Source organism: Oreochromis niloticus, linkage group LG9, assembly GCF_001858045.2.
Source record: "Oreochromis niloticus isolate F11D_XX linkage group LG9, O_niloticus_UMD_NMBU, whole genome shotgun sequence".
NCBI classification, from domain to species: Eukaryota; Metazoa; Chordata; class Actinopteri; order Cichliformes; family Cichlidae; genus Oreochromis; species Oreochromis niloticus.
The window spans coordinates 27477172-27503788 of NC_031974.2; the positions used below are offsets into that span (position 1 = coordinate 27477172).

The following is a 26617-nucleotide window of genomic DNA, read 5'->3' on the forward strand; positions in this document are numbered from 1 at the left end:
GCTGGGTGAGCCATAAAAATTATAATCCAATATTTACAATGAAGAACATTTTAATTGTGCATTATTTTTCATTTATTTGACCAGTTGTTGACCCGAGGTCTATTTTTTATTCCTCTTAATTGTTTGGGAATTGTAACTGACAGAAGAATTCATCAGTTTTAGAGAAATGGTACTGAAAAGGTGGCAAAAGAAAACCCTTTCATGGCTAATTATCATCAACAAGCAGCTCACAGCAACAGCAAAATTAATCTATGAAAACCAAGAGAAGTACCAACAAAAAGCGAGCACCTATTGTTGGCTTTTACAAGTGTGAGAACAGAAGACATCTTAGTGTTGATTAGAGATGTAATTAAGGGTTTGGGCAGACCACAGAGGTTTGTCTGTCCCTAAAGTGGGCTGCAGAAGTCTTGAGTTTGGAATATTAGTCATAGCAGCCTTTACCAACTATAGACCACAGTGTGTAAAGGATTGTATGACTAATATGTTAGCTAAATAACAGGCAGCACTACAGATCTAAACAAAGCCGTGATTAATACACTAATTCATTAGAATGGGATTAGCTATTCAAGTCACATATGGGAAATCAATAGTCACCCCCCCGGACTACAAAAGATTTCTCACTCTGCACAGCTCATGTTAACACACCATCCCACACACACACACACACTGATGCATTTGGTAAATATCAGAGAACCCTCTCCTTACATCACATCTAAAAGTGCTTTATTTAAACAGAGATCTTTCCTTCTCATAAGGAAGCTAATCTCCTAATAAGGTTAACCTTTCCACCAATCACTTTAGCTTTCATTTCTTAAGTAGACCAGACATCTCCCGGGTGAAGGGGGTGAGCTGTTTTTTTTTTTTTTATCTTTTCTTTTTCTCTTTTAAATGAGCACAATCCATGCAGTAATAACTGCAATGCTCACTCATATAATTAGATTATCATTTCAATAAATGAGGCATAAAAACAAATTATAAGTCAAAGCTGCAAACTGAACAAAAGTAGCAATTTTACAAAAGTGTATCTATCACCAAAAGTCAAAACTAAAACCTGTGAGACAAACCTACTTAATCTCAACAAGAGTGGGCGAGGGCAGCACTCTCCTAAGAAGCACTGAGAGAGGGGAAAGCTCTGCCAAGGAAGCTCACTCTCTGGCCAGAATGGACTTTTAAGGCAACAGTATTGTATTTTGTATATATTAATTGTTTTCTTTGTTCTTTCGAAACATACTTGAACAAGTTTGTAATGCAGTAAAAATCAGATAAGGACAGCATGGCAGCTGTTTACAATGATTACACAAACATTATGTATGTATAATAACTGGAAATGAATTACTTGAGCTCATTAAATAATATTATACTACAGCATATTTCGAACTAACTAATCAGCTTATTCTCTTTTTCTTGAGAACACTTGGAGCCAAGTCCAAAGAAAAAAATGAGGTCAGAGGTCAAATGTGACCCTCTCTGTATGCCGACAATACACCCCAATTGTAAGAATCATAGTTTCTAAGTTATAAGGCTTTTTGTTGACAAATAAATCACTAAGCTGATCTTGAAGACATTGGCGGATATAAACCAAATTTGATTGGCTTGTTAACATGACGCAACTCTGCATGCTGAGAAGGTTTTACAGGAATTGATGCAAAACTTTTCAAGCTATCGTGTTTACAGACAGAATGATGGCGCGCATGCAAACACAACCAAAACCACAACCTCCTTGGTGGATGTAAAAAAAGAATGGATGCAGGATATGTGTGTGTTATTCTGGACACACACAAGAAAATGTGACTTTAAGCACAGGAAATGTTGGGCACACGTGAGCGCACTGACCTGGTGAGCTTGTCTGTGCAGGACATGGTGATGAGATGTTCACCCTGAAGGACACCGTCCCAGGTCTGGGCGGGTCCCCGGCAACGCACCGGCACCGTCCCCTCGCCCGACTCGATTTTGGTCCGCAGGTGACTCCGATGCTTCCTCATTAAGTGTCTGCTGCTGTGCACTGAAAGAATAATGCGCACGATCGCAGTTTTACTACTTTACAAAATCATTTCTTACTACACAACACCAGCCAGCGTCATGCAGTCTGCCAGTAATGAAGTCGCAGATCTCATCTCTCAGCAGTCAAGAGGGTTTTCCAATATGTCTTTAAATACATTACATGCTAATATACAGCACGTCTTAAGTAGGAGTTGAATTGTTTGCATGAGTTGCAAAGCTCTCAGCTGTTACAGTCTGTGTGTATGAAGCTGTGGACTTTCAAAAGGTATAACAGAAAAAGCAGATAAACAAGAAAACATTACTGATATGCAAGTTTAAAGTTTCGAGTAGGGAATTAAACGTATGAGTTTGCGACTGTCTGCTGCCTTACCGCTAATGAAGCAAACACTTGACTGGACTGTTTATGAATGCGTGGGCTGTGAATTTTGGGAGGGAGGAGGAAGCCCTGGAGCGATGCCCTTTTGAAAGTTTCTATTTTATTTTATTCAAACTGACAGAGAAATCCTTGCTTTATTGACACCGTTAGCAAGAGCGCAAGTTCCTTGATCCATTTAAGACGGTTTCACGTGGTTTAGCGTGGGCGTTCAGTGTAGCATGACCTCCACAGGTGCTGACAGTGGTAGTTAAAGTCAAATGTTTTTTACTGTTTGGATCATGCCTGAGTGCAGTTTGCATGTTCTCCCCGTGCCGCTGTAGCTTCTCTGCGTCTCGCTGCGTGTCACCCCATGACACTCTATAGCAATATATACGCCTTTGTTGCACCGTGACCAAATGTACATATGCAATTGCTGTTTCTGTTTCCTTTCTTGAGCCTTAAACCCCACAGTGACACCCTCTTCTTTTTCCTCTCTCCTCCACGGCTGCTGCTGCGGCTGATCTGACAGCAGCTAAAACTTAAGCGCCGACTTCCAACTCAGAAATGTTTAAGAACTGTCGGGAAAAGGTGCTCGGTAATTTTGTAATCGGTGAGAGCGCACAGCATTACATTTAAAAGGTTTAATGCCTAAAAAGTGTAAAAGCTCTCTCTAATGACAGCCTTTCTCCTTCTTTCTTTCTGTCCGTGCTGGTTTCATGAAAAATTTCACTGCACTGTAGCATGTACTTGCAGAGCTTAAAAAAAGCAGCTTCAGTCAGCGAAGGACCAGATTACATTTCTGAACTCGTAGGCCACCAGAAAACTGCTGGGCAAACCATCTAAATGAGTATACAATTTATATTCAGTCGGTAAGCAATAAAATGTCATCTAGTCAGCACGGTGCAACTGAAAAGAGGCCAAAGACAGAATGTGACATGAAAAGGATGGCAGCTTCTTGTGAAATAATACAAGGAGAGCAGTGGCTTTCAGAAAGTCTGCCAGAGAAAATGATCTCTTTATAACGTAAGACACTGTCTGAGAAACTGAGAGAATGACAGCAGTAAAATGGATTATATGTGTATTAAAATAGCTGCATTTTATTCATTGAATGATGTTGACTTTATGGAAAACAAGGAAACAGAAAGAGAGGGTTTCTTACGGTCAGCGGTGATTTCGTATGGAGAGTTGAGCCTCCCGTCTCCACACGGCGAGGTGCTGATGTACATGTGGAAATGGATGTTGTCTCTCAACCTGTAGCCGCACTCTTTGTGGTGCACAAATATCGACTCCTCCCAGTCCTCCGGCCTTTTACTTTGGCAGCATAAAAGGGAAAAGACAACAAGAAGGAGGGAGATTGATGAGAAAGGTAGAAGCATTTATCACAGCAAAGGACACAGATCTGCACTTTTCTTTTCCAATGATGAAGTGAGTTGACATGGACAGAGATGGACACTGGCCCTCTCTCTGACCACAGACAATTCTCCTCTGTCAGACGGAGTCCTGGACATTACTCAGGCTGCCCATAATAGTCAGAGCGAACAGGGGGAATGAGTTTAACCTGTTGGCAAGTACACACCTTTGAGTCATGACACTGTCATTGTGAAGGCCAAACGAAGTAAATATCATTTAATATAAAACAAATGTACATAAAATGAAAAAAGTACAGCATGGGTTTGAGTCCATTAACAAGAAGTTGTTAGATAGGCACTGATTATATGTACTAAGACAAAAATCAACTGTGTAACATGAAAAACACGAGTGGGCTAAAAAAGATGACGAACTACCAGATCCCCGGAGTAGAGCCCACAAAGCAAACTGCAAAACTGTGTTCATCAGCAGCAGCTCTGTACAACATGGCCACAGCAGCCACTGTGGACCTCTATACATCCATAGGCTGGAGCTTTCCTTGTCATGTGACTTTAGCACTCCCTGTTTCAAATCGCAAAATTAGTTGCTCTTTGTAATATGTGCTACTGTTGCAGGTATCTGGCGGACTGTTTGGCTAACATAAGTAGAAGTCATGTATAGCTAACAAGCTATGATCATAACCAATTCTGATTGTGAAAGGTTGATGTGTAGTCCATATGTACAGTCATGAAAAAGGTTTTCTAGTGTTTGCACTCTAGTTAAAACACAAGTAGACGCCATGCTTCAGTAGCTTGTAGAACCACCTTTAGCACCAACTTGCCGTAATCATAATCGGTATGAGTTTATCAGATCCTCACATTACTGTGCAGGAATTTCTGCCATTTCTTCTTTACACTTTATTTACACTGTTGCGTCAGTTTATTGAGGTTTGTTCTCTTTAAGTTCCCCATACAACAATTCTAAACTTCAAGTCTTTTGTTTTTCAGCTATTGTTGTAGATTTGCTGGTTTGCATCGTTATCGTGTATGACATCGATTTCAGCCAAGCTGTAGTTGCTGGACAGATAGCCTCACATTTGTCTCATGTGAATATAACTGAATACTCTGGTATACAAAAGAGTTTATGGTCATTTTAATGACTGCAAGGTGCCCAAGTCCCATTGCTATACAGTGGTCCCTCGCTATAACGCGGTTCACCTTTCGCAGCCTCGCTGTTTCACAGATTTGTTTGTGCAATTTTGCATGCTTTTTTTTGTTTGTTTGTTTTTTTTTACAGCGCATTGTGTTCTGCATCCCAATTGGCTGTAGATCATTGTCAATAAATCTCCTCCTTGCAGTGTCTCCTGTACAGTACAGAGTGCGTTCAGCTTGTCAAATTTACATAAATCTTCGCTCGCTAGCAGTGTGACTCTGAAGTGCTGTACTGTATGCTTGTAAGTTTTCTCCCCAACAAACACAACAATGTCGACGAAACGTTTTGCACCATCAAAGGCACCTGCGGCAGCACCCAAAAGGCAGAGGAAGATGCTAACCATCGCACAGAAAGTTGGACTTCTGGACATGCTAAAGGAAGGTAGAAGTTACCGTATTTTTTGGATTATAAGGCGCATTAAGGGAAACAAAACAGTCAGATAAGTCAAACTTTACTCAACTCATTCTTCTTGCTTCCTTTACTTCCGTACCATTGATTCATTAATGTTGAGTTCTCTGGCAGCTGCTTTATTCCCATGTTCTGGACCTGAAAACAGGGTTTGATCTTTGGTTTCATTCTATAATACTGGACTTATTTTTCTACAAAGGTTTGAACTTTGAGAGAGTTTAAACAAGAGAGAAAAGTGAGAAAAATGTTCATGCCTGTCTGAGAAAACTGTATAAAGTGTGTAGTGTTTTACAGCCTTAAAACATCTATAATAATTGTAAAAAATAAATTTCACCTATTTTAGAACGTAACTCCCGCGATAAACGAGGGACCACTGTAATAAGCACAAATCATTACCCCTCCACTGCCATGCTTGACAGTTACTGATGATGGATTGAGTGCATTTGATTATCAGCATCTGGCTAGCAAGTATAAAGTAGCATCAAAAAGAAATACTCTAGTATTTCTAATTTATATTAAACTTCAATACTTGAGTAAATTCTTGATCCATAAGATAAGATGGTGGGATTTTCTAAATGAAAAACCGATTAGTGGTAAAACAGCAGGTTCCAATATTTGATTCAGGACAGTTGAATCCAGTGTTTATAAAACATCTTCTGTCAGTCAGGTAAATGTTTATAAAACGGCCAACAGGAAATAATCATGTAGTTTTTTTCCTGTGTGTAGGAATAAAGCTGTCATTACTCACATTCACATACGGTACTATATAAAAACTATGCCTCATAATGCAAAGCACGACCGCACTCTTTATATAACCTCTCCTCTGTTTCTGATGTCCTTTCACTGAGTGTAAATATGGCAGTTCTGGCATTTTGTTTGGTCGTTTCATTATGAGTTATCTTCCCCATTAGCCATTTTACTCAGCTGCAAAGTCTCCCTACCTGCCATCCAGCATTGTGCTAAGACAAAAAGTCAGTGCTGTGTATGCAAATATGACATTCAGCCATCTAGACTTCTATCCACTAATCTGATACATCAGCCTTGCAATCGAGCTCCTGGGGGAGCACAAAAACATAATATATGCTCATGCACTGGAGGCAGTTAGGAGTCAAAACTCATCAGGGCTGTCTCGTGATACTGGTGAAAAGCTTGGTGAGTTTGTGTGCACCAGCGCGCGCTGTACAGGTAGCAAATGCCCACAAAGTAGATAAAACAGCACTAAAAACAAAAGGGCCACTGAGACACGGAGCTGAACCGGTTGAGTGTGTGATAGTATGCTTAGTTAGCTGAAGAGAACAGCGCGCATATGGCTCGTTGATTATTGAAAAGTCTCTTGCGAACAAAGCGGTGCTGTTTCCATGGAGCTTATTGTAGAGGAGAGAGTATTCTTTGGCACTGCAGGGGGAGGTCATAACGAAAACATGTAATGCTATTAAGCATACTGTAATGAGTAATGCATTGTCATGCATGTTAAAGCTGTTAGAGGAGCCTTGGAAACTCAAGTTCGTGAAGCCTACGCAACATGCTGGCAAGAGTTTAAATTAGCGATTAAAGTAAAGTCACTAAGAGAATGTAAGATATTTCCTCGTGCACTTTGCATAGGCGTTGCTACTACTTTATGCTCAATGAAGCATGTAAATTCTTCATAAATTCTTCAGGCATTGTTTAATTTGGGCTCGTTGTAGATGCAATTTTAAATGGATAAAACCTGTAAATCAGTCTTTGTCTAAAATCTCACAATTACAAAGTGATTTTAGACATTCAGACCCTTTGTTGTGCCACTCAATATTATCCTCTAGATGAGTCTCAAAAGGCTTGGACACATTTTAGAAACACTTATATATGTTGTTCCTGCATTCAGACTGCATGGCAGGAAAAATAAAAAGTCCTGAAACTTAAAAAAAACTCTGCAAATGCCCACTATAAAGTTATCAAGGCATAAACTGGGGCAAAGATGTAAAAACACTTTTAAAGCTCTGGGTGTTGAGTAATTCCAAGGAGGTTTCAATAACTGTGAAACTTGGTGTGGAAAAGAAGTTGTGAAATAGTTACGGTGGTTCTAAACTCAAAGTTTCCCATTCGGTGAAATTGTGTAACCAGGAGTCTCAGAAGAAGGAATTTTGAACACTTGGTTGCCTTTTTTGCATTCCTACTTTTCACTCAAGTACACTCAAGAAAGTGAAATTGGACAGTTGCTACATTTACATGTAATTTGAACAAAATAATTTTATGTTGCTATGGTGAACGTAATGAAATCATGTACACTCTGCATTAAATTCAACACCTTAACACTAGTTAAATTTATTCTAGTGAGATCATGTGATGCAATCTTGTAAAAGTTGTTAGTTGCATGGACTCGTGATGTCACAAGATTATCTGAGATTTCAAAGCATTCACACACCAGGCGTATGCTATTACTCTTTATTGTGGCTTAACCTGTCAAGGACAAAAACATAAAGAAAATTCTGTATAAAACCCTGTAATCATAGCTTTCCTACTGTTTTTTAAGTATGGAGTGACAGCTTGGAGTTGTGATGGTTAGCACCACCTAGTCCTGCGTTCAAATCCACAAACTGGCCAGGGCCTTCTGGGTGGAGTTTGCACGTTATCCCTGTATTCGTGTCTCTCTGGGTACATGCAGGTAGTGGGGTTAGGTTAATATTTCTAAATTGCCCATAGATGTGAGTGTGAATGGTTGTCTGTCTCCCTGCAGTAGACTGGTGACCAGTCCAGGGTCTGCCCCACCTCCTGCACCCCATGACTCTGATAAGGACAAGTGGAAATGGGTGGATGGAGTGAGAGCTGTGTCCTGAATCCATTAAATTGGATTTATTGCATCAAATACCTTTGTTGGACTAATGTATTTTGCATGGGTTAAATCAATTCAATTCAGTTAAGTTGGACTCCACTGCATTAAATAAGTTTATTCATCATTAATTAAGTTGATCCAACTCAATTAAGTTGGAATAACGGAATTACATAATGCTAAAATAAAGCAATTTAATCACATGGAAATTTTTTCCATGATTTTTTTATGTTCATCCAAATAGTTAAAGTGTACTTATTGCACTGCTGTGTTAAATGCGCTGCAGCCTCCATGAACTCAGCTCTACAGCTGGATTTAAAAGCAAACTAACATCGACTTTGATTTATGATGAAACTTTGAATAATTCAAGTCTCGCTTGAACCGTTCGGTTTAATCACCTGGATTTAGAGAGATAATTTCACAGGCTGATTGTCATTTTACATTCAGCAATCAGTGGGTCAAACTCCTACAAAGGTAAAAATTCAACTTTCAAGATGAAACAGAAGTTTTCTCTAAGTTGGTGTAACGATCAGCAAAAAATCAAAAGTTGAAGGCTGGTCAAAAACAGGTCTCGCAGATAACCAGCTAACTAGTGAAAGCAAGTGTTATCTGGCCGTGTCAGGTGCTGAAAGATTTCAAAGCTGTAGCATGTGCACATGCGGCACTCAAGAAATGTCTGTGTGCTTCAAAGATACAGCAGAAGATAAAGCTTTTACCTCAAGAAGAGTTCAAGTTGGGAGTAGAGGAAGCGTAGCAGGGCTCGTCGGGCTGTGACTTCAGCGTGACAGTCATTGACTACTTGTCCCTGATCACTCAGATACTCTCCGTTGATGCACTTGGTGCCAGTAGATAACGCCACCACCTGGGCGTGCCTCAGGTCCAGACCTGTTGAACAAATACAGACAAATGCTCACATTATTGCGGTTGTCACACGTTCCATTGACTACATTGATTCCTCAATCCATAAGTTTAATAGTAACCCTTAATATCAACAGCATGTCCTTTCTCACCTTTCGATCCGTAGGAGGCATTTTATCACCATTAAGAAAAAATGGTAGAACATGCACATCTCTGCTTTGACCTGACAAAGCAAAAGAGTGCCCTGCATGGTTCTCTTTAATCGCCCAATGATTATCAAATAAAAAAGAAAAGAAAAATAAATCCTTTTTGCCCTGAAAGATGACAAATGACGAGACTAAATAATAGAGTTCCTCTGTGGCAATTTACCAGTAAAGAAAACCAATCACAAAGGACACATCCACATCCACAGAGCCTACAAGGCTTACTACTGCTCCTACAGATGAAATCAAGGAACACTAGTCACTACAGAAACTATTTTACAAAAAAGTTTTCATCTTTACATACCCACCCTTTAGGAATCTGCACTGTAAAAAGGGCATAAAGCACGGCATCTTCTCTGGTTAGCAAGATGCAAACTGAAAAAGACGTTTCAGTCTTATCATTCCTGTTTCCTACTCATTTGCATTGATGTCAAGCTATCATTGGGTCACTGCAACAACATTAGCTTGTTGTGCAAGTCATCATGTTGAAAGAGAACAAAACAGAGTAGGTGTGCTTCTCGTACATGCCCTTTTATTTACTGATAAACCAGTAACAGCAATGATATGGCTAATTCAGATGTTTCACTGCTGCATCCCTACGCTGTCTAACATGACTTGTAAATATGTAGCGGCTAAAAACTTTGAAATCTACCTAGCTAGCAAGTACATTTAAATACAGTATACTGCTACTCATTTTGGCTAACTGTAGGAGTTATCTCTATTTTCAAAACAAGCAGCTACATCTGCCAGTGTTTTTTACAGAAATGGAGTTGGCAGGTTAGCAGTCCAGACAACAAGGAAGAAATCTGCTGTATCCAGAATCTGGTTTTAAAAGTGCTAAAAAGCGACTGCATGGTCTTATCTAAAATTAACAGTATGGTGGAAGATTCATATTCTAACTCACTCTGTTTGGGATAATATGGCACGAAAGAGAGGTCACCCAAACAGAATTCCCAATAGCCACAAGAGAGATCAAAAAGCCATCCTGTCTCATGTTGGTTTTCCTTGAACAGAAAAGGAGCCTTTTCCTAAGTAAGGATTCAGGCCAGTGCAGGGCCATGTGACTGACTGACAGATAGACAGAGGTGGTGCAGAGGAGGGGGGAGGAGGGCAAGTGGGGGTGGGGGCGCTGGATCAGCACGTTCACGGCTTGCCATTCCTTCTTTTCTGCCACAAATCTCTCCCATCGCCTCTGAAAGTCAGGCTTCGCTGGCTTCTGGCAGACCTGCAGGCATCGCCGGACCGGCACATGAGCTTTTATCAGCCTCGGCCCAGATGGCACTGCAGCGTTAGAGTCCTGACACCTTCAGTGATGAGGAGAAGGAAGGAGGGCAGGGGAGGAAAAAGAAAGGCTGAACGGGAGAGGAGGGTGCATGACTGTGTGTGTGTGTGTGTGTGTGTGTGTGTGTGTGTGTGTGTGTGGGGCAGTTATAGAAAAAAATAGACCAGTAAAGAAGAAAGGAAAAGTCTAGGTAAGGTGAAACAAATTAAACTTTTACTCTTGAAAGCAGAATACCTGAAAATAAGTATTTGGCTGAAAAACTGAATGCATTCAAAAAAATTTATTTAAATATCGTTAAACTCAATGTGCTTTATTATTTGAATCTACTATCTGGGGCAGTAGCCACAGTTTTCAAAATATTTATAAGATTTTCTTGGAAGCAAAACAAGTTCTAAAGTCATCGTTGACATATTATCACATTTTAGTCAAAGGAGTTTGCAAAGAAAAGCGTCTGGACTTCTTTAAGTTGCTTGAAGACGTTTCACCTCTCATCCGAGAAGAGGTGAAACGTCTTCAAGCAGCTTAAAGAAGTCCAGACGCTTTTCTTTGCAAACTCCTTTGACTACGATGACCTGGATGACTGAGAACCTTCACAGACATATCACATTTTAGGTTAGCACATTTGAGGTCTTAGGTAAACAGCTCTTTATTTATGCAACCAACAGATACTTAGCAGCATGTGGATAAAGGGCCATGCGAATAAATCCAATATTTACTCTGTTTATTGCTCATTTTTTGGTCTCCACCAGCTTCTACAGACTATATGGCTCTTTGGGAGCTAAATATTTCACTAGGCTTAACACACTGGTTAGTTTAAGTAAGGACCTGTTCAACATCACAACGTACTATGTAAACTTAGTTTGTTATAGCTTTTGTTTCCTCAATTCTTACAGTGAGTCAACATTTGTTGCCATTCAAAATACATCCATCCATTCGCTTCTCCTTTTCAGGGTCGCGGGGGGTGCTGGAGCCTGTCCCAGCTGGCATAGGGCAAGAGGCGGGGTACACCCTGGACAGGTCGCCAGTCTAACACACAGAGACAGACAACCATTTGCGCTCACATTCACACCCGTGGACAATTTGGATTTATCAATTATCCTATCCCCACAAGCTGCATGTCTTTGGACGGTGGGAGGAAGCCAGACTACCTGGGGAGAACCCACGCAAACACGGGGAAGAACATGCAAACTCCTGATGGTAGAATTGAACTCAGGACCTTCTTGCTGTGCGGCAACAGTGCTAACCACCGTGCCACCGTGCTGTCCGATTGCATTTGTGCCATTGATGATCAATGTATACACTGAGAGGCATAACATTATGATCACTGACAGGTGGAGTGAATAACAGTGATTATGGTATGGATGGCACCTGTTAGTGGGTGTGATATATTAGGGAACAAGTGAACATTTTGTCTTCAGAGTTGATGTGTTAGTACCATGGAAAATGGGCAAGTGTAAGGATTTGAGCGATTTTGACAAGGGCCAAACTGTGATGGTTACAAACTGTGGCTCATGTGGCTCCTCCTGGTCTGTGGTGGTCAGACCAATCGGGGTGCCTATGCTGACCCCTGCCGAAAAACGCCAAGAATGGACATGTGAGAACTGGACACGAGCACCAGAGGAAGTTTTCCTGGTCTGACAAATGACCTGGGGAACACCTGGCACCAAGATGCCAGACTATGGGAAGACTGCAACTCAGCAGAGGTGTGATACTTTGGGCAATGTTCTGCAGGGAAACCTTGGGTCCTGCCAACCATGTTGACGCACCACCTACCTAAGTATTGCTGCAAACCATGCACACACTTTCATAGAAACGGTATTCTCTGATGGCCGTGGCGTCTTTCAGCAGGATAATGCACCCTGGCTCAAAGCAAAAATAGTTCAGGAATGGTTTGAGGAGCACAACGAGTCTGAGGTGTTGGCTTGGCCTCCAAATTCCCCAAATCTTAATAGAATAGAATAGAATAGAATAGAATAGAATAGAATAGAATTCAACTTTATTGTCATTGCACATGTCACAGGTACAGGGCAACGAAATGCAGTTTGCATCCATCCAGAAAGTGCTTTAGCCATGATATAGATATATTACAATATATATTAGCAATAATATAGATATGTAAGTATATTACAGAAATGGGTCTATTATGGTATGTTATAATGTGCACGGTATGAAGTATGTTATGAATATTCTATAACTATAAGTATGTACAGGCTGTAGTGAGTACAAGCTATGTACAGGCTATGAAGAGGATATAAATATGAAAAAAAAAAAACTATACAGAATATGAAATGAAAAACTATACAGAAATATGAGATATACAGTTATACAGAAATGTGAACTATGCAAGTTATAAACAGTTGTAGGATTAAAAATTATTGTATGTACAGAATGATTATTTACACAGAACTATACAGTAGTGCAGTTAAGATAAGTGAGATATGTGGATAATTTCTACAGAGGCTATATAAAGTGCTAGTGGTTGTGAGTGGTGGTTCAGTCCATGTTATTATTGTGTGTTTGAGGGTACGGTTGTCCATTGTGTGTGTGTGTAGGTGGTTGTGGGTGTGTGTATGTTCAGTCCATGAGTTTAACGTGGGTCAGATGTCAGGAGGCAGAGTTCAGGAGTCTGACAGCTGTGGGGAAGAAGCTGTTCCGGTACCTGGTGGTCTTAGTCCGGAGGCTCCTGTAGCGCCTCCCAGAGGGCAGGAGGGTGAAGAGTCCATGTGATGGGTGACTGGGGTCTTTGATGATTTTCCCAGCCCTTTTCAGACACCACTTCCTGTAGATGTCCTTTATGGCAGGAAGTGGTGCTCCGGCGATGCGCTGGGCAGTTTTCACGACCCTCTGCAACGCCTTCCGGTTCGAGGCAGAGCAGTTCCCGTACCAGACTGTTATACAGTTGGTCAGGATGCTCTCAATGGTGCAGCGATAGAAGTTCACCAGGATGTCTGAGGACAGGTGGTTCTTCCTCAGAGTCCTCAAGAAGAAGAGGCGCTGGTGAGCCTTCTTGACCAGCTTGGAGCAGTTGGTCGTCCAGATGAGATTCTCGGAGATGTGGACACCCAGGAACTTGAAGCTGCTCACACGCTCCACAGCCGTCCCTTTAATGTAGATGGGTGGATGTGGGTCAGCATTCCTCCTGTAGTCCACGATGAGCTCCTTGGTCTTCTCGGTGTTAAGCAGCAGGTTGTTTGTGTCGCACCACTCAGCCAGATGATCCACCTCCTCCCTGTAGGCGGCCTCATCGTTGTCACTGATGAGGCCAATCACCGTGGTGTCATCTGCAAACTTAATGATGGTGTTGGAACCATCAGCAGGTCTGCAGTCGTGGGTGAAGAGGGAGTAGAGGAAAGGGCTCATCACACAGCCTTGTGGTACACCGGTGTTCATTGTGATTGTTGATGAGCAGCGGTTATCCAGCCGGACATGTTGGGGGCGGTTGGTCAGGAAGTCCAGTAACCATTTGCAGATGAGGGAACTGATGCCCAGGTCTGTCAGTTTCCTGATGAGTTGTGAGGGGTGGATTGTATTGAATGCTGAACTGAAGTCTATAAACAGCATTCTGGCGTAGGTGTTGTTGTTGTCCAGGTGTGAGAGGACAGAGTGCAGTGCGATGGAGACTGCATCCTCTGTGCTCCTGTTCTGGCGGTATGCGAATTGGTGGGGGTCCAGGGTGGAGGGGGAGACAGGATTTGAAGTGTGCTAGGACCAGCTGCTCTAAGCACTTAGTGATGATGGGGGTGAGGGCTACTGGGCGGTAGTCATTGAGGCTAGATGGGTTGGAGTTTTGGGGTATCGGGAAGATGGAGGTGGATTTGAAGCAGGCCGGTACCACAGCGTGGGCCAAGGACAGGTTGAATATGTCTGTCAGGACTCCTGCAAGCTCCCCAGAACACGCTCTGAGAACATGCCCGGGGATGCCATCAGGACCTGCAGCCTTGTGGACATTGATCCTGCTCAGCACCGCTCCTACATCGGTGGGGGAGAGAGTCAGAGGTTGGTGGTCTGGCGTCGTGTCTGTTTTGGTTGTGGTTGTGGGGTTCCCTCGCTCAAAACGAGCATAAAAGTTGTTGAGTTCGTTGAGGAAGGAGACATCAGTCAATCCAGTCAAGTTAATCCAGTTAAGTTAATCCAGTCAAGCATCTGTGGGATGATTCTTTAAGTCCACTTCCATAACTTAAAAATTAGATTCCACAATACACTTTTAGGGGTCTATTGATGTCCATGCCTCGATGGATCAGGGCTGTTTTGGTGACAGAAGGCGGACTTGCACAAATGCCTGATCAGTGTATATTTCAGCTGCTCAGAGATAAAAAGACAATGATTCCTGTTCAGTGTACTGCTCACAAAAAACAAGCTTTTTTCAATGTGTAAACTGGTCCATCCATCCATCCATCCATTCGCTTCCGCTTATCCTTTCCAGGGTCGCGGGGGGCGCTGGAGCCTATCCCAGCTGTCATAGGGCGAGAGGCGGGGTACACCCTGGACAGGTCGCCAGTCTGTCGCAGGGCCAACACACAGGGACAGACAACCATTCACGCTCACATTCACTCACACATTCACACCTTTGGATTATCCAATTAACCTATCCCCTCACAAAAAACAAGCTTTTTTCAATGTGTAAACTGGTCATTAACATAATTTGGTGTGTGTAGTTTCAGAAACACATAATCCTGTGCAATTTGATGTAATCACATGTCAATTTTCACTGAAAAAAGTAGGTTTAAAATGTTGCACTATTACAGTAAAACATACAATATGAAGACTGTACAATCCTAAGAAAAACAGTATTGTGAGTTCAGCCATTGACATTCCCTGTAAGCAATGCAGTCCAAGCCCTTCTCAGTGATAAAGCAAGTTCAAAAAGGTAACAGACTCTCCCAATTTCATTCTCCTGCTTTTCCTTGCCGTTCCACTTTGCGATTGTTTAGATCAATTTTGCAGTGGATAATTTCTGCAGCGCTGCTTGCTACCCTCCCATGAAATTGGCACTGAGGTTGCCTTCAGTTTGCAGGAGAAAGAAGAGGAGGGGGAGGACGAGAAATGAATGAAAGAGAGAGAGAGAGAGAGAAAGTGGGAGAGGCAGGCAGAGAGCCCACAGGCAGTATGCTGTTTTTAAACCAGGAATAATCAGCTGCATCTCACAAGTACAAAAAGAGATGGTCAAAAGGATCGAGGTAGAGTAGAGTCAAAGGCCTGAGGCACTCTTCACACACAAATACATCTGTTGATTACTGGTGATTCAAAGATGTCACACCCCAGGATAACAGCACTTTCAAAAAGCATGTACATCAGAGCGAGACCTGGAACTGCTCATTATGGCAGCTGCACTACACTAGTCAGTGCCCAAACCTGTCAGAGCCCTTTAACTGGAAAACAAAGCTCACACCGCCTCACTATAGCAACCCAGAAGGTAAACACACTTTGTGACGCCACATAGAGCTAAGACATCCCGCCCCCCGCAAAGCCCTCTGTACATACAGGTATGTTTTTTTTAATGGTATTTTGATTACTGCTCCTGAACTTGACTTAGCCTACATGGAGGGAAAAGTGAGGTAGGAGGAGTGGTAATAATCAAGCAAAGCAGTGCAATTTCCCTGTCAAGAATTAAAGGGAATTTGTGCAGGCCTGCCAGGTCAAAGTGTGAGAAAATTGCACTCATATTCAAGTGATTGGCACCCAGACAAATCATATTCACGATTATTACTGGCGTCATTTGAGGTCAAGTTGGGCAGTTTAACTTATTTGACTGAACCCTGTGGTCAGCTGTGTGGCGTATCACTGCTTCGTGTGTCACAAAATGGCTCGTGTGCTGTTAAAGTGAGTTAATTTCACTGCTCTTGATTGGTGTCAGTGCCTGTGACTAAAATGTTCCTTTTCCTAACGTCCTTGTGCCTTCGAGTGTGCCACAAAACTGTCCTGCATGGGCGAATTGTGCACCATTAACTGCTTGTTTGGGCCACTTTGGCCGATGCCTCCTTCAACAAAGCAGAACATTATGTTCTTCTACTGTATCTGCTCTGAAGTAAAGACTAAAGAGGCAGAGCTAACAGTCTCCAATGAGCAGGAGCTCTTTAGCCACAAAAGGAAATCAAAAGTGAGGTACTTTTTTATGCTGAACCAGGTTGTTTAATTCTTGCATCTCGAAGTAAGTCAACACATTTATCAAAAAGCTACCGTATGCACTTCCTGTGTGTTTATGCTTAATGCTGCATTACTTTCACCCCACAATATGGTCCATTCCACTTGGGTCTGTCTCCATGTTGGCAAAATGGCCCGTCACCACCAGGCTGCATCACACTACATTACACAACACTGCGGCAGACTGCGGGGCAGTTGTTTAGGCTCTTAGATGGCACAACTTCACTAAATTCACATTTTACTTTACGAGGCCAGGACTGTGTTTAAAAGAGGCTGGAAAACAGCGTGGTTCAGTCAGGTCATCGACGCCAACAGTGACACACACGGGGAAAAAGACAAGCTTGCAGTTTCACTCAGTGTATAGGTGCAGAGCTGCGATATAGACTTTTAGGTACACCAAAGTGTTTTCTACCAGCTGAAAATCCAGAGTGTGTTGGAGGCATAGTGTTTTTGGTTTTTTTAGCTTAGGCACTTTTGTTGCTATGAGGCGGAATAAGTGTATGTGCCTGACTCCAGTTGAGTCCAGCTTGACTGGCAGACCAACAATGAAGAAAATATTCCTCTAAGCATCATTTTTTTCCATCAACATTGTGATTTTGGAGATTTCATTTGGTATGGGCTCGAATACTCGGGAGCGTTAGAGTCCTGAGCTGCTGTACTGTTGCGCATAACACCAGGAGAAGTAAGATGTGACAGGTGGTTAGCGTAATGTTTGTCCATTGTTTTAGAGTAGTTTAAAAGTACACAGCTCTGATGGTATGATTACCCCCCTGCAGTATTCTCCTAAACGATACAGACATCAGCGATGGTTCAAGAGTAGAAGCTGTTGAAACGGGGTCAAATTGTCAAGTTCTTCTACCAAAGAAAAGAATTAAAGATAAAAAAAAAAAGACAAAAACTAAAAATTTAATCACACTCCACTTTTAAATGTGCTAACCACCTGATTTGAAAACTTTTATTTTAAACCTACATAGTGAATTAAACAATCTGAATTCCTCATCATATCTATTCCAGTAGTTTTGTCATGGGCGGTTTCTTTTCATCCAGCATTTTGAGTTTCATGCCTTTTTGTATTATGACTTTCTTGTTTGTATACTTTAGGCTTCAGTCAGTTCTATTGATTTTGAGTTCTGTTTCCCTATTTAGTTCTTGTCTGTCTTCCCCACTATGTTAGTTATAGTGTCGTGTCTTCAGTGTGCAAGTGTGTCATGTCCCCGGTGTTAGTCTCCCTCGCCCCCTTCTGTGTTTCAGTGTGTCTTTGTCCTCTGCGTGTCTGTTTCTGTGCATGTGTCCCTTCCCAGTTTACGTCTCCATGTTTCCTGTTTTATTTTGAAAGTCTGGTGTTCCATGTTCAGTGTGTTTAGTTTTGCTTCCCATGTGGCGTTAATTTGTATCAGCTGTGTTCCCCGTGTGTTTCCACTTCCTAATCACTCTCATGTGTATTTATGTGGTCTGCTGTCATTCATTCTTTGTCAGGTTGTCTTTTATGCATCCAATGTAAACATTTTTAGGCACATAGTTTAATGGATAGTCCTTTTGTCAGTTCACAATATTTCGATCATTTTAAATTCCCTTTAAGCATTCTTTTAAACTGGGCAAGTGTAGCAAAAACAATGTCCAATGTGCAAAAGGACAATAAGAAAATGACCCTACTTCCTGTTTCATCTTTGACCTCAATAAGACTTTGAATGTTCTTAATTGTTAGTTTTAAATCTTATTTAAAGTAGTATGATGTTCACTTTGTAAGTTAGCTTGAAACTGTCACAGTTTGCCGAGGCAAACTGCGTGGAGTGTGAAGACTGGACCCAGGTGCAGACATTCTAAAACTCAAACTTAACTGATGATGAGCCATTTATTAAGGCAGACAGAACAGTACAAAATAAAAGGGCAAAAACAATGCAAACTAAGCAATAACCTAAACTGGGTAAACTAGAAAGGAAACACGAACTATGAAAAACCCTGACAAACAAAATCTAAACATGGCAATGATGATGAGGATATATGAAAACCTGAACGCAGGACATGGCATGGGAACAACGCAGACGATCCAACAAAGACTGAATGAGAAGGCACAGACTAAACACACAGGAGGCTAATGAGAGACGTGGGAACACATGGGGAACAGCTGACACACATGAACATAACGACGTCACAATGGAAGAGTAAAACTAAACACGATGAACACAGGAACACAAGATCTCTTCAAAATAAAACAGGAAACATAAGTCGCAGATATGACAACCTGAACTTGACAACGTAAGACACAGACATGAAACACATGAAGGGCAAGGGAGACTTAACAGGGGTGGAAGACACAAGGGGAATCTAATAACAAACAACCTAGGCATGATAAAAAATGAACTTAGAAAACCTGAAGGGCTTAAACATAAACCATAAACTAAAACTCAAAACGCTGGGTCAAAAGACCCAGGATCGTGACAGAAACAGGTGTTAAAGCAGGACATGATTTATTGCAGCCATTCCCAGAATTTAAAATTCTATCATCTAATTTGAAATCTAAAAATGTTTTGCATTACATCAACACCTCTAATCGCAATATAAGACAATGCAACGCTCAAAAAATAGAACAGACAGTTTTAAACTTTGTGCTTTCACTCTAACCGATGAACCATCGAGGCCAGATTAACCAGATTAAAGTCTTTAAACTTTAATATGATAGTTTAATGATACTAATTTGCTGATATCATGCAGCTAAAATAAATGGCTCTTCCAAACTGTTCTAACTAATTTATTTGTAAAAGAAATGCTCTTATTACACCTTGTCCCAATCCTAATGCAAGTTCTGGTCTGAGGCCAGTGCTTCTTGATAAACCAGTAATCAGGAGTGTTTATTGCACAGTTAACAGGTAGTTTAAGGAAGGGTGTACAGAAATGTGCTGATTTAAATACTGTCCTTATACTGGTTTATTCTCCCCTACAATGACTGAGCAGATTTCTTGTTGGATGAATGGATTAAAGTAAAGCCAAGTTGATTTCAGTGGAAAAATGCTCTTATCCTAGAGAGTCGACTAATCAATAATCGCTTTGTAAGAAATGCAGGTAAGCAAAAGTGACACTGAAATATAATGAAAACTTCGTCATCACCAGAAAGTGTCAAAAATCAATCTGTACTTTTAGTTCAATTAAAACATTTAAAGGAAAAACTTTTCTCTGTAACAGAGGGTTTGTAAAGTGCTGTAGTGTTATTTTTGGAGTACAGGATCTGAATCAGCACGGTGGCACGGTGGTTAGCACTGTTGCCGCACAGCAAGAAGGTCCTGAGTTCAATTCCACCATCAGGCCGGGGTCTTTCTGTGTGGAGTTTGCATGTTCTCCCCGTGTTTGCGTGGGTTCCTTCCGGGTACTCCGGCTTCCTCCCACCGTCCAAAGACATGCAGTTTGAGGGGATAGGTTCATTGGATAATCCAAATTGTCACTAGGTGTGAATGTGAGCGTGAATGGTTGTCTGTCCCTGTGTGTTGGCCCTGCGACAGACTGGCGACCTGTCCAGGGTGTACCCTGCCTTTCGCCCTATGACAGCTGGGATAGGCTCCAGCGCCCCCCGCGACCCTGGAAAGGATAAGCGGAAGCGGATGGATGGATGATCTGAATACTTGTCTGCTGGAGTTCCTAAATAAACCTGCTGAAACCTAAACTGACTGTGAGCGAGCTGCTGTGAATTATTCCTGAAAATATAAGACTTCAACAAAGAAAGCTATTACATGTTTGAAGTGAAAAGTGAGCACAAATTGCTGAGGATACTTTACAGGCAATAACTGTAAGAAACCACAGGGAGTGACATGACCGTGAACTTTGCAATGATCCATTATTATACATGCCAGCTGCAACTCAAAGACACTGGAAAGCGATTATCAGGATCCCTTTATTCTCTATGGTTATAAAACAGGGAAAATGTTTCTTAATAAGCCACCCATTATCTCTGAGCACCATAACGCAGACGTTAAAACATTTTTTTCTGAAGCAGACTAAGCTCTCAAGGTCAACTTTTAGTCAACTCATTTATATGCCATTTAGGTTGTGCTTCATAAATCCTATCTTTCATGTGTTCTTTCATCACAAGATGTTGGGTGATTACGCTGAATGTCATCCAAACCGTGCCGTCTGAATCGCAGCAAATCTCTGAAAATGCTCAGCAGCAGGGGAGAGGAAAAGGAAAAAACACGCACACACACAACTTGGCAAGAGCAGAGAACGCACCCTGTTGAATCTTTATTAGCTTTAACAGGAAATCGCTCTCAACATATAAGGCTGTCTTTGTGGAATGCTGCTGGAGCTTTCAAATTCTCTCTGCCGCAACAAATCCCGCGTACATCTCTGCTTTGGTGTCGGACGTGACTGTTAAATGTTAAAATTTGCAACATCCATAAAACCAGATTAGGAGTAGAGAAATCCTTATTTGAAAACGGATACGGAGACTTCGAACCATAGCTTAACTTACACTTGTAATCAACTTGTTTGAAACCCTTTGTTATCGTCTCTTCTCTTCCCTGGGGTAAGCCTTGGAGGACGGCTTTCTCACTCCATCCCAACAAACAAATGTGAAGAAAGAAGAAAGGAGGAAAAGGGTGTGCTTCTTTTTAGCATCTTTCTATGAGCACTGTTTGCCATCACCAGACAGCCGATGCTATTTAGATTGATTCAAATGAGATTTTCCACACTTTTTGACGGTGCGTTCTTTACTTTGACTTTACTTTGGTAGTCGTCTCACAACTCTCAGCCTGGTGGTGAGGCTAATCTCACTCAGGTTGAAGCTCAAATGTCTCAGTGGGACTCCTGCAAGGGTGGGGGAGGGGTTTGCTTTCTGTCTATGGTTAAAAGACGGACCCTGATTAATATTCTCGAGGCAAAAGCAGGGGCAGGAGACACGGAGAGAGGCAGAAAAGGAGGGCGGGGTGCAGAACAGGACTCCCCAGTGTTCCTGTCAAGTTTGGTGTCTGACTGCACGGATTCTGGCCACCGCACTGCTGCCGCCGCCGCCTTACTGCGAATACTCGGCAGCCCTATGTCTGGATCTTTGAAGATAATGTGTGCTATTAATAAACAAACAGAAGCAATTACTGGGAGGGAGAGGAGAGGAGAGGAAAGGGTTTGGATTAGGTCAGGATGAGCGCCAGCCTCACTTTAGTCTAAACTGATGAGCTGCTGCACTCCAAAGACAGTTGAGATACCAATCCCTGCTCGCTGACCCCTGCACCCCCACAGCCTGCAGCCACAGAGCCAGATAAGACACCTGTGTGTGCGCATGTGTGTGTCTGTGTGTGTGGTCATTTTTTATATTACAGTAGATCCCACAGAGAGTGAAGGCCCTGTGTTTCGTACCATGACTTTTACTATATATCTTCTCATATAGCATTGCTGCATAAGTTATTTATCTCAATTTACGTGTGGCTTTCATTTCTTGGGGTGAAGGTTATTGTTTTATTTACTGATATGCGAAGAAAATATGTCAAAATTAGGCTCATTCTTTGTTTTTTATTTTTAATAAATAATTTATTCATTATTTTTTTATGATTTTTTATCTTTAAATGATAAAAAAAACCGCCAAAACAAAACAGAAAACAGAGTCTGTTACAGGTTAGGTCAGGTTGTCTTACCCTGCTCTCAGACTGTGTAATCAGAATTTTCAACTATAAATAAAAAAGGTTAACAAAGTTTAAAGTGAATTGTTACACAAAAGGTGTTTAACCATCTTGTGTGTGTGTAATGATAATGGATGAAAAGGTTAGCGGTTCACACACTGAATGCTAACCAAAAGCCTTTCAGCCTTCATCTTATCTATTGTGAGGTCTTTCTAGGGTACCAATGAACAAAAGCTCTCAGTGATAAACTGGTCAGCTTCCCTGGTGTTTCAAACTTAACTCTCCCGTCTGACACCAGCTAGCTAGCCAGCTAGCTACTGACATTAAATTTACATCACATCTGTGGTCACAAGCCACAGGTGCTAGTCGTTGTGCTACTGCTGAGTTTTGCGGGTTTTAATGACTTCTCCTCCTATGTGGAGGATGTGGAGGTTTAATCTGAGTGGTGACACCTACTGTTCAGGAGAATACTAACCTTGTTAGAATAATGCTAGCAAGGTTAGCATAAATTAATGTGGCTTCGGCAACACGCAAAGCGATCACTGCAGCAGGTGAAATGGGGCCTTAACAGCAACAGCTAACAGCTAAAGCTAGCATATCCCAACAACAATTTTCAGTAACAGACAATGACACACAAGCTAACAGCAGAAATACACACCATCAGATAACAGCTAGGAACGCTCAAGACAAAGTTCTTTGGTGTGATTAACCTTACATTTATGTAACGCAGTTACAGTTTCTCTTATAAACAGGGCTGCACATAAGTGGTCCGCAGGTGCACATTCACTGTCAAAATAAAAGACGCGCACCAGATAAGAAGTTGCAACGCGCGTTTGCGTACATATAAAAGGCACTGTTTTTGTCTGCTAGAGTGGGATTTTTACGGCACATTCTGCACCACATCTCTGTGCGTTCATCATTTGTTTGAAGCCAGCTCACCTCCTGCAACCACTTTTCTGAGAATATGCGCTTCTTCTGCGGTTCAGACTCCTTCGGACATTTCTTTGGAGGTGGAGGAACACCAAAGTAATTGCTTAAAGGAGCTTGCTTCTTCGACATCTTTAAGAGTTCTAAACAAATGTCTGTCCTCCTCCAGAAAATCTTATGTACACAAACGCGCATCGCAACTTCTTATCTGGTGCGTGTCTTTTATTTTGACAGTGAATGCACCCCTGCTTATAAAAAACAGATTTAGAAACCTCACAGCTTATTTTCTATAAACTTAATGCGAGATCATCCTGGCATGTGTGCAATGCAACTCTATAGAATTATTATAAGTGATGTGGAGTACGTGTGGAATATGCTGAAGCAGAAATAACACACGTCTGTGTGTGGGAGGCCCCGATCGACTACAACAAACAGCACTCCTGTAAGACAAAGATGTAGTCATGTAAATGTCTAGTAATGGAACTCATTGTTTCACACTTTAGGAGAAAAGCAGATTGAAGCCTCCTCCTACTTACTGTTCCTTCACTGAGTCACTCCGTCAGGTTTCAGATTAAGGTGATCTAGTTAAGATTCCCACTGTGGCATCTGGAACTCCTGTCAAAGCTCCTTGAGCACTGAAAGTCCAGTATGCAGTGAGGATGACTGACATTCACTACCATGTCTCATTCTCCTCAGAGACTCTAAGCAGTCAATAATTCATCAGGAAGGTATACTCTCATGCATGGGTGCAAGGTACAGCATGGAGTGGAAACTTTCTCTCTCTTCCCACCCTCAGTTTGTCATTTCTTTCTCAACCTACAATCCCTTCCCCGTCCCTTCCTTGTTCTCCCTCCTTCACTCACTCACTCTTTTTTTCTACCCCCCACCTTACTGTCTCAATTTATATTGCACCACTTCAATAATTCAAAGTGATATATAAAAGTCAATGAAATTTGCCATACCTCGGGTCATTACGATGCCTGCCAGGGATTTGTGCCGAGCGTGCGCAGGACTGCAGCCGCCCACCAGCGACCGGTACTTCTCCCTCACCAAGTGGAATATTGAATCAGCAAAGTCCTGAAAAACACAATCGCTCCCTTAATTTCTACTGGACACAATCTGTGGAGACCGACTACCCGGGTTTAAATTTGCTGCACTTGGTTAACCTGTTCAGGTAAACAGAGTGAGGTTTAGGGAGATTATCCTAAAAGTCAACTTACCTGTTTAGCTATGAGTGCATAGAGATATCATTGAAAATCGGTATAAAATAAGATTTCCAACAGCAACTTGATTATTATTGAAATGTTTCAGCTGCAAAGCTCAACACACAGTGTTGTTAAATCAATGATACCTGATAGCCACGTGTGTTTTAGATCTTAGATGATGCGTTTAATCTTTATATCCTCATCTGGTTGTTAAAGAGACACAACATACACATTTTTTAAGCTCTTCCCAACTTAACCTTCCCGCTTACATGATCTGACCAAGCAGTGTTGCAATTGTGATGCAAATGTAAAACGTTTTCACTGAGTAGCCGTTAACTTTAACAGCAGAAGAGTTGGATATATGCTGTCATTTACTCATTATTGTTTCTGTCAGCATATCCCAAAATAAAAGCCACTTGTCCCAGACCCCATTGTTTCCTGTCTGACTTCACTGGAGTGCACGATCAGTTCTCATTTCCTCCACCATCTGCCATTTGGAGCGCCTCTAAAAACTTGTTTTTTTTTGCTTCTCGGTCTGACCGACGTTACACATGCTGATTTACTGGAGATAAAATGCAAAGTATGAAATAAAACTGTGCTCTCTATGTACATTTACCCCTCCACCTCCGACTCAACACTTCTCACCAGACATCCACTAAATCCACACTGTTCACCAGGTGTTTGCCGAGGCATGGGCACGGTTTTCACACTCTTTGGAATTTTTAATGCTCTTTACTCGAGTAGTAATTAAGGGCTTAGTCTCCAAGTAGTCTCCACGCCAACTGTAGAGCGCAAACGGATCACTGGGAGATGGCAACAGAGTGGCAGTGGAGTGGGCCTTTTGGACAGACTGAAGCCCGCAGTGGCTAAAAGGACATCAACAGATGCCACAGTAACAGACGTACAGAGTGAGAGAGGAGCAGAGAGATTATGGGCAAAAAGAAAAAAAAGGCGAGGAGAGCAAATGAATTAGTGAGCATATTGCACATTATAGCCCTCGTCAAGGCTGTGAAATACTCTCACAGTAGGAACTGGCGGTGGAGGTGCTCACAGCTTGTGTTGCGGTGGGTGGCGTGTGGGTGTGTATGTATGGACACGGGCATATTGGCGCTTTGACACCGGTGTCAGCCCGAAGCTTTCTCGGCGAGTAGAACAGGAAGGAGCGGTGAAAAGTCATCACGGTGAATAACTTAGCACAGAGGTTCTCAGCTAACGGTTGGATGACAGGTCACAACTGAGGCAAGTCTCCATATTTTTAACAACAGACAACAAAGACAAGAAGAAAAGACACATTTCCTCTCCCGCTATTTACTTGATGCTTGGCTAACACTTCACTGTTACTCGGCTTTGCTGGCAGTTTTCCGCCATTTTTAAGGTCAGCAGCAATGATCAGTAAACATCCTCGTTCCAAATTTACCACTGAAATATAGGTATCAGGCATATTTTGCTTTGTCATGCCAAAAAACATTTTAAAGCCAAGAAACTCTTCATGAAACAACTCAAAACCAAATAAACAGTTTGGGACATGAACTATGTTTTACATGTATCACCAGTGAGTAAACAGGTATAAAAAATGCTTCTCTTTTTCAATTCAAGACACTTTTAAAGGTGCAGTAAGTAGAATATGTGGGGTGGCTGTAGGTAAGGAGGTACAGCCGGTCATCTACTAATCCAAAGGTTGGTGGTTGGATCCCTGTCTCCACCTGCATGTATCCTAAGTATCCTTAGGCAAGATACTAAACCCAAATTGGTCTCTGATACATTCATTGGAGTATGACACGTGTGAATGTTAGATAGAAGGCCCTTGAATAAGACATGCTGTATAAAGAGCTTTGAGTGCTCAAGTAGAGTAGAAAAGTGCCAGTGCATTTACAATTCATCTTATATTACTCTCGAAAGTCTGCACTGTCAAATATTGCACACAGTCAATCTACTGGAGCAGCTGCACAACATTTTGGACTGTGCCTCCAGTCCAAAAGAAAACTGGCATCTTCTGGACTCCATCATGGCCGTTTGCCAAGAGTTTCAGCCAACACAACTACTTGGTTTACAACACGAGCAGCAGAAGGTCGGAATTATAGAGTCGATAAAAATGAAGAATAACATCTCTGGGCTTTCTTTCATGTTGGACAAACACACAGTAAGGGTAGCGTCCACATTCTGATAGATATTCAGCCATTTTCTGTTGCTTATCTGGGTCTGATCTTCAGGGCAGCCCTCCTTCCCACCCCAGCTGATGGGGGAACACCAAGGCATTCCCAGGTCAGTTGAG

The 26617-nt window shown here is 41.9% G+C and overlaps 1 protein-coding gene across 4 annotated transcripts in view; it reads right to left on the reverse strand.

Annotated features, from left to right (window-relative positions):
- Positions 1–26617, reverse strand: part of adarb2 (adenosine deaminase RNA specific B2 (inactive)) — a 208366-nt gene that overhangs the window by 15269 nt on the left and 166480 nt on the right. For all 4 annotated transcript variants that reach the window (XM_005471671.4, XM_019363290.2, XM_025910160.1 and 1 more), the window contains 4 exons: positions 24103–24217; positions 8846–9014; positions 3516–3667; positions 1834–2002 (listed from right to left, as the gene is read on the reverse strand). In XM_005471671.4, coding sequence (XP_005471728.1) covers positions 1834–2002; positions 3516–3667; positions 8846–9014; positions 24103–24217 — 605 coding nt within the window. The remainder of the gene's footprint in view (positions 1–1833; positions 2003–3515; positions 3668–8845; positions 9015–24102; positions 24218–26617) is intronic.